Below are 16,842 nucleotides of genomic sequence, written 5' to 3'. Positions count from 1 at the left end.
AGACAATCACAAACATCCATGCCCACAGCCTTTTTTGCTGGAGAGCAGATATGCTAACCGCTCAGCCAACCAGGCCTATAGAGTAGTTTTGATCAACAAAAACTCTTACTTCATTAATTTCAGTTCTTTTTTTTGGTAGAATCTACAGAACTAATTATAAATCCTTCCAGATCTAGCTTCACCTTCATATGAAATTGTTGAAGGATTCAAAGTAGTATATAAGTGGAGCTGGTCATCTGGGTACTTAAAGAGATTTTGAAAAGTAGTACTTGGTGCCTTGAGTGCAATGTGGTGTTTTGTCCAGCTTAAGAAATACAGTAGAATTACTATTCACTGACCTAAACAGGTCTGGAATGTGAACTGGTCAGATACCTGAATGTTGGTTAATTATGTGACAAAAAGAGAAGAAAAATACTGAATATGTATATAATCCAGTATATCAAATACAACTCTAGAAAATATATTTTATGAATGAGAAATAAAAATAATTATGGACCAGAAATTTTTAAGGACATACATGTTCTTACTTCAAAAAGATGTCCTTATATACTAATTTTTTTATGACATTCTCATTCATCCATGAAAGGTTGTAAAACCTACAGTACTTTAAATACTGTGAGTGGGTTAAAGGTTACATAATTCAGGAACTCTGCTCTAGGGACTAGACAAGAATACTTTTCAAACTTGGTTGCTAATAAAGTAGGGGGGAAAAGGCTCACACCAGGAAATCATCTATTCACATCACAGTAGGATTAAAACTCAATGCCTTTGAGTTGGAAGGTAGAGATACTATCCATTTAGCTAATCAGGTTGGTATGCCATATGCCCAAGATTGCTATATAGGATAGGACAAAATTAAACATTTAGTTTATTATTAATTGTAAAATCTCTTGTGGTGAAAAATAGAAATATTTTTCACCTATATCGATTTTACATGGGCGCCATAAACATAATTAGAAATGTATGTAACCCACTGTATTGTAATAAAATTTGTAATATAACTGAATGTAGAACCACAAGCAATTGTAACGTAAAAGATCAGACAGGATTAGGCTAGTAAACTGAAGGTCAACAACAGAGGTCACCGGATTATGAGTTTTGCCACCAAAATCTAACGGAAGCATGGGCGATAAAGGCACTTCCAGTAAATCCGGGAAGTTTTGGAAGGAAGGCCAAGGGACGACAAATGATATAAAAGGCGGAGATTGAGGGGCGAGAGGGCTCTCTATTTTTTTGTTCCTGTGGCAAGCTTTTTGAGGAGAGAAAGAGTCAGGGTCCCATGAGCAGTAGTTCTGGAGATCATGGGGGAGTTTGCTGCCAGAAGAGGGTGTATTTCAAGATATCCTTTCGTAAAATTCTTCAATGAATGTACTGATCCACGTGCATGCTAATTTGTCGCAGCCTAACCAGTTCCTGACATCACCGAAGAAATGCAGTACTGTTACAAGGGAGGAAATCGCTAGACGACTACTGTCAGATAGTGCCCGATTGTAAGTTTAAGAAAGGAACCAGCGGAATTCACCCTTAACCCTTTAGGATCCAGGACTGTACAATATAGTGAGCTTGTAAGTAGATTGCTTTATGTTAGTAGCCCAGATTGTGTGTACAGAGGTAGATGTTGATTCTGTTTAACTAATGGCATAATGTGTCGAAGAAGTCAGAAAGCCAAACTTGAGTTTGAATGTGCTTAAAAGAATACTGTAGATTTGAATGATGATGCTTGTGTTACATAATGCTTAGAATGTGTATAGTATAATTTTGCCTTATATGATTTGTAATGAGAGTAAGGTTATGTGTGCTAAAATCCATCCATGTGTCTAATAAGTTGAGTGTAAATAATTTCTTTGTCTAATGCTTTAAGTGTTGAAGAATTGTTTTAATGAATGTGTGGAGAATCAGACACGTGATATGCCCTATTTACTTTTGTATATAAACTGTCTAAGTTAAAATAAACATGTTTGGTTTTGTTAATAGCTTGCCTGATCTCTGTTAGCCAATGCACTGTCTCATAAAAACAAATCGAACCTGTGTGACCTAAGTAAAGTAACAACCACAACTGAGTAATTCAGAGTTGCTTGAGATAAAATTGATTTTAGGGTTATTATACATGCTTAGCTAAAATATTCTCTTGTATGTAAAAGAAAGATAGAAAATCCTTTTTCACAATCCTTAATGGCACAGTTGTTAATAAAAATAAATTTTTAAGGATTAATACATTTGAATTATAGCAATGTAGATTTAGCCCCAGCCAGAGGCTTTTCCTCAGTCTACGATACTAGCACGTCTGAGAGCTTACTTTATGGCATTAAGGGGGGGGGGGGGGAAGCTAAGTAGATTACGAAAGGAAGAAAGTCAAATAATAGTATTATATATGAGTTAGCGATTGGAACATATTGGCATTTTGTACAAGCTCAAGCAACCACAAAAATAACAAAGTAAGAGGGGAAACACAGAGAAAAAAAGTAACATTAACAATACAATCATACCCCAACTTATGCGAATCCGGAGTTATATGTACGTATTCCCGTCCTGCTTCATGCCTCACCACTAGTCGTCTTTCAGGCGCCGGCCGCATTCGCCAGTGTTGCACATGCTGTGAACAAGCACTGACGTGTTTCGCGCGGTCTCCATTCATACGTGATTTTTATAGTCTACAAACCTTGCGATTGTTTAATGTTATGTTCTTGATAAAAATTTTATCACATAAAAAATAATAATGTCATCCAAAAGAAGCAAGTCCAATTCTTCTACAGCTAGCAAGAAAAGAAAAACATTGACTTTGGAAACAAAACTCAACATTATTAAGGATTTTGAAGGCAGAATGAAAATTTGTGAGCTAGCAAAGAAGTTCGATCTACAGGAATCCACAGTAAGAACAATCAAAAAGAAAGGTTTACAGATTTTGGAGGACATAGATTCTAATGAGGAATGAATTGTAGCCACAAGGCAAGGAATAAAAAAATCATTAACTTGCTATGAAGAAATTTTGCATGACAAGAAAAAGACATTATGCCATCAGACGAATCTATTAGATTTTATGAAACCGTTGACATCGAAATAACTTTCTTTTTTTTTATGTACGAAAAATTACAATTATGATTATATTTTAAAAAAAATATAGGTGTTTTTGTAAACCTTTGGTCCCAATTGTATGTTTGTATATATAAATTACATGCAAAATTATACCCCGAGTTACGCGAATTCGAATTGCGCGCTTTTTGTTGGTCCCACCTACTGTAACTTCAGGGTTTTACTGTATAATAAATTATAAATTACAAATTACGAAAATATTATTTAATGCTATGCATAAGTCAAAAAGTACTTTTTCTTTTAGGCTTACACGGTGATCCGAATGCATTTTTGAAAATTATGGAGACAACTACCGTGTTTAAATAAAAACTTTAGTTTAATATAACTAAAATCTACATTCGATGTTTCGACCTTTATGTCAAGGTCATCTTCTGGACATACAAATATACACAGGAAACAAGTTATACTACAATCAAACTGGTTCGTTAAAGACACTGACCAACCGTTACCACAATTGTTGGCCTGACCTCTGGTGAAAAAAAAAAATAAAAAAATAAAATAAAAATAAAAAATTATACATCAACGCTAGAGTCCTATTATTAGTGTTGTCTAATAGATATATATATATATATATATATTAACATCATTCCAGCCAGTTGGTATGGAATGGTTTCTAATACTAGTTACGGATTGGCTAGTCCTGACTTATGCTGGATCTTTCATATTAGGTGGGCTGAATGTGTGCCATCCAGATCCTTGGAAATTTCATGCCATCTTTGTTATTGATATTTGGGTGGTTTATCAGGATTTTGCAGGATTCCTTAAATTTCCTTTCGTACCAGGTTTTTGTATGGTGTAAGGAGCAGGTGCTTTTCCAGTTGATTTGGTGTAAGGTGTTGAGTGCGTGGTCTGAGAGGCCTGCTTCACCATAATGGTTATATTTAATGTGTCTAATGTGTTCTTTCTTGCGTATAGGGATTGTCCGTCCTGTTTCACCAATGTACGGTAAGTTATTACAGGTGCAGCAGATGCAATAGACTCCAGGATGTGCTAATGGGAGGAGAGGATCCTTAGAGGAGCTGAATATGGTTTTAAGTTTAGTGGGTGGTTTAAAGGTGGCATTGAGGTTATAATGTTGTAGGATTCTGTTGATTTTTTCTGATAACCCTTTAATGTATGGGATGGCTATGGTTTTACTGTAATCTAGATTCGTTTTTGTTGTAGTTTTATAGAGTAGCGAATTTTGGTTTTCGATTTCGATGGTAAATTGTATGCGTTCGTGTTGTTTGTTCAGGTGGCTGAGGAATGTGTTTAGTGTTTGTCGCCCGTGCGGCCAGATCGCGAACACGTTGTCAACGTATCTGAGCCAGACTGTCGGTCATAGCGTGGCGGAATCAAGAGCGCTTTGCTCAAAGGTTTCCATGTAGAAGTTAGCGATTGGGGGGGGGGGGGGGATAGTGGTGACCCCATGGCTGTACCTTCTTTTTTTGTAGGTAGAATTTGTTTTCCCACATGAAGTAACCGGACTTTAGTACGTGGAAAAAGAGGGCCGTAATGTCGGGCGGAAATTTGTTCTGTAGTAGGAGAATTGTCATTGATGGGGACATTAGTGAAAAGGGCAGAAACGTCAAAACTGACTAATAAGTCGTCTTTGTCAAGTGTTATGTTTTTGATTTTGTTTATAAAGTGTTGTGTGTTTTTTATGTAGGAGGGGGAATGCCCTACCAACTCCTTGAGTGTTACCACTAATTTTTTGGCTAGGTGGTAATTGGGACTGTCTATTCCTTCCACGATTGGTCGAAAGGGCACTTTGTTTGTGTATTTTCGGAACCCCATATAATCTAGGGGGGGGGGGGGGCGTAGTGGAGTTTGAGTTTTTTAACCATGTCTGGTGGCCAAGAAGTGACGGACTATAGTAGTTTTTCTGTTTTATCCTTTATCCTTTTTGTTGGGTTATAATCGAAAACAAATTCGCTCCTGTTCCTAGACACACTAGTTACACGTCTTCCTTCAGGCAGTCTATCCTTGACGGGTCTACCGAAAACTGACACACACTGGCCAATACATACATGCAAATTCATACCGCCACCCATCACAAAAATATGGAGTCGTTAACACCCTTAAAAACAGAGCCACAACGAACGAACTAGTTTGATTGTAATACAGCTTGTTTCCTGTGTATATTTGTACGCTCCAGAAGATGACCTTGACATAAAGGTCGAAATGTTGAATGTAGATTTTAGTTATATTAAACTAAAGTTTTTATTCAAACACGGTAGTTGTCTCCATAATTTTCAAAAATGCAGTCAAAAAGTACAGTTCAGTGAATTGAAGTGGCACAGTTGTTTGTGATATATCAGTGAATAAACAAAGTTTGTACAGTCCATGAATCCTGAAAATGCTTTATTGAAATTTATGAAGCAATTACAATATATCTTGTAGAGCATTCTCAGCATCTTCATGGATGTTTCTTTTATTTATGAGCACTTCAAATTTTGAATTTAAGAATGATTCCTCAGCCATATATTAAAAATGTGATAACATGAAACATGTTTTTACATATACCTTAGGGAAGTTCTTTGTGTTCTTGATTAAAAAATTTTAGGACATAATTTGGTTAGAACAACATTAGTAGATATAAACTCATAATCCAAACTCTTAAAAGTATAATAAATTACAAGAGTAAACAAACTCATGAGAACAATAATTTATAAGAGGAATTTAAAAGCTTAAAATAGATTTAAAAAACATGGAATTTTTTTTATCAGAGGGAAATAAAATAAAGATAAAAATATATGGAAAGTTTTTCAAAAACAGAGAAATATATACTGTGTGATATAATGAACTTCTGCAAAGAATTAATGAATTTTTTATTTTTTGCTTGTTCACTCTTCATATAAATTTAATTCATATATAATCATAATTTTAGCAAATGAAAAAAATTAGTCTAAATTTTTCGTTTGCATATCTGACATAAACACAAGGGTGGTCTGAAAAGTTCTCAGCCTCGACCATAGATGGCAACGCTATCGGCAAGATTTTTTTTTTCTAAGTTGGTACATCTGTCATAAGCACCCATGTGAAATTGCAAGTCGTTCTATCAAGTAGTTTGTTTTATACAGCTGTCTGAATCAAAAGTGTTGTCTGTATCCCTTAAACTGGATAAAATTGAGTATCATGCGGTTATAAAATTCTTTGTAAAAGAAGGTTCAACGGCAAAAGAAATTCATTCGAAGTTCATAAAAGTTTTTGGGCACTCTTCTCCTTCGTTTTTGACAATTAATAACGGACTGCCGAGTTAAAACGCAGCAGTACCAGCCTTGAAGATGATACATGTGAAGGACATCTAAAAAGTGTAATAACACCAGAAATCATTGATCAATGCATGATATGGAATTGGATGACTGGTGAATCAAATTGCATGCATGAAATTGCTGAGACTATAGGCATTTCAAAAGAACGTGTAGGATATATTTTGCATGAAGAATTGCAAATGAAAAATCTTTGCATAAGATGGGTGGCGCACTGATCAAAAATGCACTCGCATGAAAATCTCTGAACAGTGCTTGTAGCATTTTAACAAGAATAAAACTGATTTTGTGCATCAATTTATTACTATGGATGAGACTTGGATTCACCATTAAACACCAGAATCCAGACAGCAGTCAAAACAGTGGACAGAAGCTGGTTGTTTGGTGCCAAAGAAGACAAAGTTGGTTTCATCAGCAGGAAAAGTCATGGCATTGGTATTTTGGGATGCTAAAGGCATTTTGTTTATTAGTTATCTTGAAAAGGGTAAAACAATAACTGGGGAATATTATTCCTATCTTTTAATTAGACTAGACGAAAAAATTTGTGAGAAAAGACCCAGTTTGCAGAAGAAAAAAAAAATTATCTTTCATCAGGACAATGCACCTGCCCACAAAAGTGTTTTAGGAATGGGAAAATTAAGGGATCTGCATTATGAATTGTTGGAACATCCACCCTATTCCCCAGATTTGGCTCCTTCTAATGTCTATCTCTTCCCAAAACTAAAACTCTTCCTCGCTGGTCAGAGTTTGTCTTCGAATCAAGAGGTGATTGCAGCTGTAGAGGGTGTTAGATCTTGAATGATGGCGCTATCAAGAATAGAACTGCTCCATTTGAGATTTAACAAGAGAATAATATCAAGCAAAAGCACACTTGTACTCTTGGCAAAGCAGACATAATATGTGAAGATGCAGATATTGACTTTGCTTAAAAAGGAATTAAAATATAAAAGAAGAGGTTGAATCTTAAATTAAAATGAAATCAAAGGAGGAAATAAATATTAAATTGTACTATGTTTAAGGTTATTGTCTAAAGTAGATGGAATCTTAATTTGTCAAAAAACATCAATGTTAAACTATGCCATGTATAAAGTCGTGTATCATCGTGCAAACGAAAGTTCAAAGGTTGCAGTTTGACCACCAAAGATGATGTAACGAGCGATGAGTAGGCATTCGTGGAAGGTGCAAGAAATTCGTGTTCCCTAAAAGAGCGATGCCCATACAGCAAGGAGGTGGTGTCACTCAGTGACAGCAAATGGGAGAGCGTCATAGACAAGTTTGGAGTGTGGAAAGAGGGCGCTATAATGGGGTTTAAAACAGATTCACATCGTTGAAGAGGTTTTCTTTTTATGTTTTTCTCCTGGTTCCTGTGGTGTTCCCCGGTCGCATGTGTCCTCCCTGTGGGTCTCCTGCTCGAAGTTCCCGAGCGGATCAGCATGCCTGATACCCGACAAGACATGTGAAGATGGCAAAGCGGCAGCATGTTTCCAGTTGCTGAGCGACACGAATCGAAGAAAATATAGCACGAGATGACGGCAGTGTTCGAGTTTTAGACCATCAGTGTGGATCTAACTGATGAGAAAACAGCAAAGGATTCCTTTGAAGGTAAATCGTGTTAGAAGCAGCAACGCTAAAAGTTCGTAAGCCCAGAAGAAACAAGTGGCTAATTCGGGACGAGCACGTGACAGCAATCCATTGTACAGAGGGATAATCTATAACAAAGAACAGACGGAAGGATCGAGAAATCATCTAACAAGGTGGTAGTGTACAAATCTTCCCTTTTATATGTTATCTATTGGTGACGAAGGTGTAAAATGGACAGAGTTTAGAAAAGAAGAGAGAGAGATTTTTGAGACAGTTTTCCGTGTTATGTTAATCGAATTGGACTGGTAGTCTACATTCATAAGTTGTCTAGACCAAGTTTAATATGTATGGTTTGTTAGTAGCAGTAATCTAGTTTAATACCGACATCTATGTTTGTGATATAGATGTACATAAGATTCTCATGAGTGTGTTTGAATAGCCTGTCTGTTTGATTATTATTACCCTGCTTTCCTTGTACTTTAGTATTAACCTTGATTTGTTTGATTATATGTTGTTTAAATTGTGATATTCTTAGATAAACAATAAATATGTTTTCCCATGTATACCCAAGTTTGTCTGAGTAAGAGATTGAATTTTACCACTCACGAAAATATCGAACCTATGTTTAGAGGAAAAAAAGGGAAATTTAAGATTGTCAAGGCCATGACCGTATACTGAGAACTCAACCTACCTAACTACTTAATCTATATAAGGCATTACTTGAATTCTGGGAAAGTTTCTTCGGATAAGAATTTCTATCCTAGAGTTCTGACTTGCACAGCATAAACAAATAAATTTCGTCAGAGCTCGAAGAGAGAAACAGCCCCAGAAAGTCAGTTTAGAAGCCAGATCCCAGTAGGCACAAGGAGAACAATAGAGGTAAAATATTTAAGAAAACAACGACGTAACAAGGGGTATTTTGCAGATCTTACTGAGAACCACTACAGGGATTGGATAATGGTACTGTAGCATTGCTAGAATAAATGTATTAGTCTTAAGAGAGATTATGTTGAAAAATAAAAAAAATTTTGAAATTATAAATTCGTTATTTCATTGTTAGGCCGAGAACTTTTCAGACCACCCTCATAAATACTTTATTTACATCATTTATGCACAACTGCTTAGAAACATTAAACCATTACATGTATCCACAAGTGGTGGTGGGGGGGAGTGATCTGGAGCCAAACATAATATGTTTGGCTCCAGATCACTGTGGTATATCTGTATCTTTAAACTTGAGTATTATTATTATTTTTATTATTATTATTATTCCTGACACCTCCAAGGAGTCCGAAGACTCATTGCGGGAGGACACTTATAACTGTCTCAACCACTACACTGAAATTCTACTACGAATCAACGCCATCTACCACCCACCTCCACCACAACTGGTACTCTATATAAATTGCATGCGTTCTGAAGGGCCGATTTGCCTGTATGCGGGATGAAAAACCCTGCTACCTCCGTCTGAGATTGGCTAACTCACCTTTGATTGAAAATCGTCCAGATAAAGATTCCTTCCGCCACGATGAGAATCGAACTTAGGCCTATTCCAATCGCAATGTATCGTCATTCTTCCAATTGTGCTACGGAGGCAAAAAACAAAGAGATCGACAGTGGTCTTACTTCTGGCGAGGGAATTGATCTATCCTCAATGAAAGAAAATCGTGTATTATTCAGCTCGTGACAGGATTACATCATATGAAATTTGTACTCAGAGTGCCCTGACTGACCAAAAAAAGCTCTGATCATGGCAGGAGGGTAACAGCAATAGCCGAGCCTCAGTTAGAACTTCATTGGCTACAGTATTGCCATCCATTACCCTCCAAAGGTATTAATCACCGCATCTCACGGTCGATTACCATTCCTCCCACCATATTACCATAATTATTATAATAATTATATTACCTTAATACCATATATTAAGTATCTTAACATAAATTAGTATCATTCTTATTCATATATTTCTTCTATCTTTTGTCAGAATAATTCATGCATTTTATTATTATTATACTTTTTTCTAACAGAGTTTTCCCTTAATTTTAATTTTGTGATACTAATTGCTGGATTCAAGAGTCTATCTACTTGCCATGAACAATTTTATATTAAACCTATAACAGTATGCAGTCTTCATGTAATGGGGGAGACTGATAAAGTAATACCAAAAGGTAAACGAAGTTTCAGTTTATTATATTTTAAATAATTTAAATCTCATTTATAATCACTATGAAATGATTTAAAAAAATGAAGTTATGCATTTCTTTACCAAATGTCATATGTACTAGTATCTGTGGAATACATTTTTAAGGAAGAAAAAAATAATCATTTGATAATTGACTGTACTTGAAAACAAGTATGGAAATGATTTCCAGGTAATTATGAAAGGTGCGTTAATTTATAAATCCATTTCTGGCTCTTGTATATAGTTTATTGTAGTGATCAATAACATATAATTCTGTATCATTTCAAATTGCTTTACCAACCTTTACAAGTAAAAATAATCTCAATGTAAACCGAAATGGAGATGACTAATCAAATTCAGTAGAAATTCTAAATACCAAATTTCATTAAATTCTGTCCAACCACAGCAGCATTATTTTATGTTGTTTTGAATGCTTTATATCCCTTCAAATGATCTGATTTAATCTAAAATGAACATGGTATGAAAAAATTTAGTACAGATTTTATATATAAAACATGATTAATTTCTGTTCACCAGAGTGCAATAATTCTTGGTATTTGGAATGGCTCAACAAATATTTATCAAGATGTCAGATACCAAATTTCAATAAATAGGGTTATTATATGTACATAGACAGTTGATGGAAGAAAAAAAAAAAAAACTGTTTTCTCAAAAAGAGGGATTTCATACTAAATTATTGATCAAGAGTGATTTTGTTTGTTGGTATGTTATATATTTAGCCAATAATCTTTATTACCAAGTAACTATACATTAAATTGAAAGAGCCTAAAAGGCTTCAATTAGGCATTGGAAATTATTAAACAAAAGAATAGTCTTCGAGAGTTAAGGTGATCAGTCCATTGTTATTCAATCTTTACATTAGGACCATGAGGATTTAACAGGAGACGTACAGCTATTTGAGAATGATTTGAATAAGCTGGAGTTGTAGTCATGCAAAAATGGCTGTCAGTTCATTGTTAATAAATGTAAAGTTTTTTATACAAAAGTGCACTTTGGTGTAATGAGATATCCAGTGGTATGTTATATTATTAGCAGAATTATGCTAGAAAAAACGGATCGAGAAAAGGGTCTTGGAGTTTTGGTAGATAAGAAGTTCAAGTTCAGGGAACATATAGCAAAGATTGTGATTACTACTTAGAATTGCAATGCCGAAACAAACATTGACATGCAAGAATAAAGATGTCATTTTGCCTTTGATACAACCTCTCTAGACTACTGCGTGCAGGTCTGGTTTCTTGGTTTCTGAGGTGATTCAGATGCAGTAGAGAGGGTGCAAAGGAGAGTAGGATATCTGCTATTTAGCGATATCAGATTGTCTTACATTATTATTTTTAGCAGTAGCTAATTTTGAATAAATAAAAAGGAATGGATAACTCAGTTTTATTTTATATATGTACACATTTCATAAATGCATAATGAAAATGCATTATTTCTTGTAATCAGAAATTTCTTTACCAATGTTACATATATAAGAGAAATCTTTGTATGGTTATGGCCCATCACAAACTGTTTGATTGCAATATTTATTTATAAGAATGACTCGACTCTCTTTCAGTTCTGTAACGTAAACTTGAGAGAAGAAAATATTGAACTTTCTGACATTTTCACATCATTAAAGAACTGTAGTCATGTTTACAACAAGCAAACATTTTGCTTTTGTCTTGCCATGTTACTTCCTGTGCCAGCTACTAGTGCCCTTGCATGAAGTTTGTACTGCCAAAGAGGAGGTCTAATTAGTGTGAGAGAATAATAGAACAGCTGCTGCATTGATTAGAACAGAGACAACGTTCTGAAAAGTTTGAAGTTTAGGGAAGAAATATAGTTTAAAGGAATTCTTAAGCCAAAAAGGTTTGATTATGAGGGAAACAGACAGTTATCCCAAGATTTTAAGAGATGAATTTCTTTTAAATAAAGCTGAGTTGCGGCATAGATAAAAGTGATATATAGTTTTTCCTGAAGTAATGGACAGTTCCTTTTGATACATTATGCTGAAAATGTATTCTAGTTAAACACTGTGAACCTGAAAGTAATAACCTTTTTGTGTTCAAGGATAAGGAAGAAGTTTCCACAAAGGGAACTTTCAAATTATCTTTCTATTTCAAGAAAACAGAAAAGGAACTGATATTGTAGAGAAGAATATGAAAGAAATACTTTCTTTCTTAAGAAAAGTTGCACACAAATTATTTTTTTGCTTTCAAAGAAAAACAGCTATGAGCCAATCAGATTCTTATGGCTACTGTTTAGATCAGAAGAAACTGCCTTATAAATTTGAGGGAGAGAGAGAGACAGTCATTTCGATTCAAATTCAGCCGATGTAAAAGGGCTTCGCAACTTTCTTTAAAAAGGTGTTCATATTTAAACCTGCATATGTGGAGAAGACAAGCTTTATCCCACTGGATATTATGTTTAGTGTCAATGCTATGTTGTGCTAGACCAGACATGAGGTTTCATGTGTTCAATATAATACCGATGTTCCTTCATTCTTTTTTCCACAGAACAGCCTGTTTGTCCAAAGTATGATAAATTACGTTCACATGGTATCTAGTAAGCACCAGCTAATGATAGAGATACCAGTTTGTCTTTTGTAGATGGCAACAAGTAAGAAATTTTGTTGATAGGAAAATATATCGGAATAAGATGATACTTCTTCAAAATTCTGCCAATAGGTTCTGAGATGCCTGAAATATAAGGGATTGGAACTCTGCGATCTGTTGAAGAATCCCAAGGTGTTGGAGCGTAGGAGTCAATATCTGCTGGATTTGATTAGGGTTGTAACCATTAGATTCTATTAACTTTTTTATAGTGAAAAGTTCTTGTTGTAAGCTTAATGGGGAGGATCACACTTTATGTGCTCTATTAAATAAGGGTACACTTTTCCTGATTGATAGCTTTTGTTATGATGCATGTAACAGGAATTTTTCTGCTTCAAGTCAGGCCAAATACTGAATTTTTCTACTGATTTGGCTAAATATCTGAAAAACATGTCAAACCAGTGAATATCTGAAGTAAAACCAAATATTCGGCACATCCCTAGTTAATTTCTTATATCATCTTAACTAATTTTCTGAGAGAAAGTTGACCAAAAAAAACCCTTTTTCTGCCACCAATACACCATCCTACCAGTAACCTAAATTTCATCTTAAGTCAACCCTAAAAACAAATGAATGAAAACAGCTATATGAGTATGTTTTGTTTAATTTCTTAAAATTAGACAGGCATACAAGACACAAGTAAACTTGGAGAAATAATTTTTCTCTTATGGACATACCCAAATGTATTCTATTCAGGCAAATTTGTTAAAAAGTAAATGTAGAAATTAAACAGTGGCAGTCTGTGTAGAGACACCTGCACACACACACCACTAGTTATCTTCTCAACTCTACTCCATAAATCTCTCTGATGTCTATCCATCAGTCACTGCCTTATCAATTATTACCAGCTTCATATCCAAATCATGTAGTTCCATGCAGTATTCTGTCAAATGCCTTTGAAAATTGTGTAGCCATTCAATTTATCCAATTCAGCTGTCTGTTTATTATAAAAAGTGAGTCAAGTATGATTTACCGTTCACAAAACCATGCTGCCTTCCATATATTGTATTCCTGTTTACCCATGGAAACACTGGTTAAGGACAAAAAATTTTTGTTGATCACCCTTCATATCTGTGCTTCGTACTGCTCATAAGCTTATTCATAATTTTCTCTTTAAATTCCCTTCACAATATTTGCTTTACTTGCAACTTATCCATTTAATTCCCACCTGATTTATCCTGCAGTCTGACACTACTTTCTTCAAACACCCCTTGACCATTTCCCATACACCACTAATATCTCTTTCTTTCAGTTTCTTATACCATGGCATTGCTCAAAAGCAGTTCTCTAAATCAACATACAGGGTGTTCGGGATAAATTTGACATATTTATAATTAATTATATTTTTTCGTAAGTTACATGTATTAACACACACTTCTCTTCATTTAAAAGTTTGGACCCTTCTTCATTCATATACAAGATGTCAGAAAGGATGGATAGCTGGAACCCACCTGAATCATGGAAGAGAATAACTTGTATCATGATGATTCGTGCCCGCCATCAAAATAAGGATATTACGACTGCTGCCCAATGCTCCCTGAATACAGTAAAAACAATCAGGCATGAACTAGAGACTTGCAATGGTGACTACGAGGATGTAGCAAGAAGAAAGATCCCTAGCAGACGATCTGATTGCGTTCGTACAGCAGAATTCCTCGCAAATCTGCAGGAACAGGTGTTGAAGAACCCTGGCATTGGAATTCGGGCTTTGTTCGTGGAGTTGCTAACTGTAGTCAAGCCCTGGATAACAAGGGTAGCCAATGGTAGGCCGTATGTATGGCAGCAGGATTCGGCCCCTTGCCACACCTCTGGGAAAAGTCAAAAATGGTTGTCTGAAAATTTCTACGACTTCACCAGTCCAAATGTTTGGCCTCCAAACTCCCCAGACCTTAACCCCATGGATTATTTTGTATGGGGCGCAGTTGAAAAAGACACCAATCGCACTTCCAGTAATACAAAAGCTCAGTTAATGGATAAAATTAAAACAGTTTTTGCGGCCCTTCCCAGGGAGACTGTAGCATCAGCTTGTTCGAGGTTCCGAAGCAGAATTGAAGCTGTGATCGATGCTAATGGTGGTTATTTTGAGTAAATCTTGTTGATAGTATTGTAATTAACTCTGCCTGTAATGTTTTTTTGTCAATTCATTAAATTTAATAGATACAAAGAAGATTTTCTTTTTCCTTACGAAACTGTCAAATTTATCCCGAACACCCTGTATACCCTTAAAACTAACAATTCCACACATTTTTCTGTCTTCCATGTCAAGACCACATGATCATGCTCTCAAATTGTTTGCAATATGAACACGAACACCTTGGTTATAGACAAGGTGTTCATATGTCTTTTTAATATATGAACGCCTCATATATCAAAAAGTTACCTATAACTTTTTATGGGTAACTTTAAAAAGTTACCCATAAAAAGTTATATTTCTGATATATTACTTGACTTCTTGAGGGTATGTAGCAGAAATTTTATGATGCCTTATCGATATTACCAGCTTCATATCCAAATCATGTAGTTCCATGCAGTATCACAAGGGCATACTAAATATTTAGTATTGAATAATCTTAAGAGTAGAAATGACAGATGGTATCATGTAATGTGAGCAAATATCAGAATGGGGAATTGAACAAGAACTTTTTTTTTTTGTGCTTGTGACCCCACAAAAGGTTCCACTAAGGAAAAATGGGAAGAATTTATTGAGACATTAGAGAAGCTGACTAACAAAAAAGGAAAAGTTGGTCCTTGTTGGCAATCTAAACAGTAGAGTAGAAAATAATTATCAGACAAACAGGAATGTTTTGGAAAAATTGGAGAAAAGAGCAATGCCAATAATAACAGTAAGTACCTCTTGGAATTCTGTTTGGGACATGGACTAGTCATTGCTAACACCATGTTTCAACATTTTCACGCATTCATGTGAAGAATGAAGATCATACACAGGAAATAAGTCTCATTAGCTCTGTTGTTGATATTTTCATGCTGATTCAGGACATCAGAATATACAGAATTTGAGATACAAAGTGATCACTGTTTAGTTTTGAGCAAGATAAAATTGAATATCATACTGAAAAGAAGTGCAAGTTTTAAAAAATAATCAGAGGTGAACTGTAGAATCAGATACACAGATGTTATTCAAGAAAAAATGGTAGTTTGAAAACAAGAACCAAAGCTTGGAGATTCAGTAGTAAACTCTGAAGAAATACATTGCTTGATTCAGTCAGAGATGCCTGAAGTGAGGTTGTTCTCTGTAAGGATACCAAAATCAGAACTCAGTGGTGGACCCAGAAAGTTAAACGATGAGGCCAAAGGAAAGAAGAAAGCAGATAGAAAGTTCCTGGCAAGTACTCTGAGAAAATATGGGGAAAAATGTAAGAAAGCAATGCAATATGTAAAACTAGCTAAACAGAAGTCATAGGAAGACTTGGGTAAGAACATAGAAAATAAATATCAGAAATGTGGGAAAATATTCTGGAGGCTATTGAAAAAGCTTAGAAATGGAGGAAAGGGCAGCATAAAAAGAATTAAAAGATAATGAAAACTGAAGATCCTTTCTTTTAGTGTTACACGGTGATCAGCATTCATTTAAAAATTTTATGGAATTTACAACCGTGTTCATGGAAAACTAAAGATATTTTAGATGTCTGGAGTAACTACTTTGAATAATTGCTAAATGAAACAAACAGTGACAGCACGGTGGTTAAAAACACTCAAAAGAAATGCAATCATGATTATATATCAATACTTGAGGTTGAAAAAAAAAAAGCCATCAAAAACCTGAAGTGTGGAAAGGAGCTAGAGTAGATACTATTCAGCCAGATATGCTCAAATATATGGATATAAAAGTGCTAGATTATGTAGTGATATAAAAACACTACATAATCTAGAGGGGGGCCTAACAGCTTTTTTTTAATGTAAATCCCACCCACAAAAAAAAGTTGCATACACATTTAGCACTGTGAGAGTGGACAAATGATCAGATAATTGGTAATCCCCTCCAGAGACGAGACAAAACATGTTTTTCTAACCACTTCAGGTCTCATATCAGGTAGCCAAAATCATCTAACACCTAAAAACTCACAAGTCCATTCTACACTGCTCAAAACAATTAGAAGATATTTTA

At 35.1% G+C, this 16,842-nt stretch overlaps 1 protein-coding gene across 1 annotated transcript in view; it reads left to right on the top strand.

Annotated features, from left to right (window-relative positions):
* Positions 1–16,842, top strand: part of LOC150106906 (esterase OVCA2) — a 122,943-nt gene that overhangs the window by 90,805 nt on the left and 15,296 nt on the right. The window contains exon 8 of the mRNA XM_090393368.1: positions 9,950–10,090. Coding sequence (XP_090249494.1) covers positions 9,950–10,090 — 141 coding nt within the window. The remainder of the gene's footprint in view (positions 1–9,949; positions 10,091–16,842) is intronic.

This window comes from Typopeltis vanoorti, chromosome 5, assembly GCF_054136105.1.
Source record: "Typopeltis vanoorti isolate ZY-2024b chromosome 5, IOZ_Tvanoo_1.0, whole genome shotgun sequence".
Classification (NCBI taxonomy): domain Eukaryota; kingdom Metazoa; phylum Arthropoda; class Arachnida; order Uropygi; family Thelyphonidae; genus Typopeltis; species Typopeltis vanoorti.
Note: the sequence above shows the minus strand (reverse complement) of the source record. Positions and strands in the feature narration are given on the sequence as shown.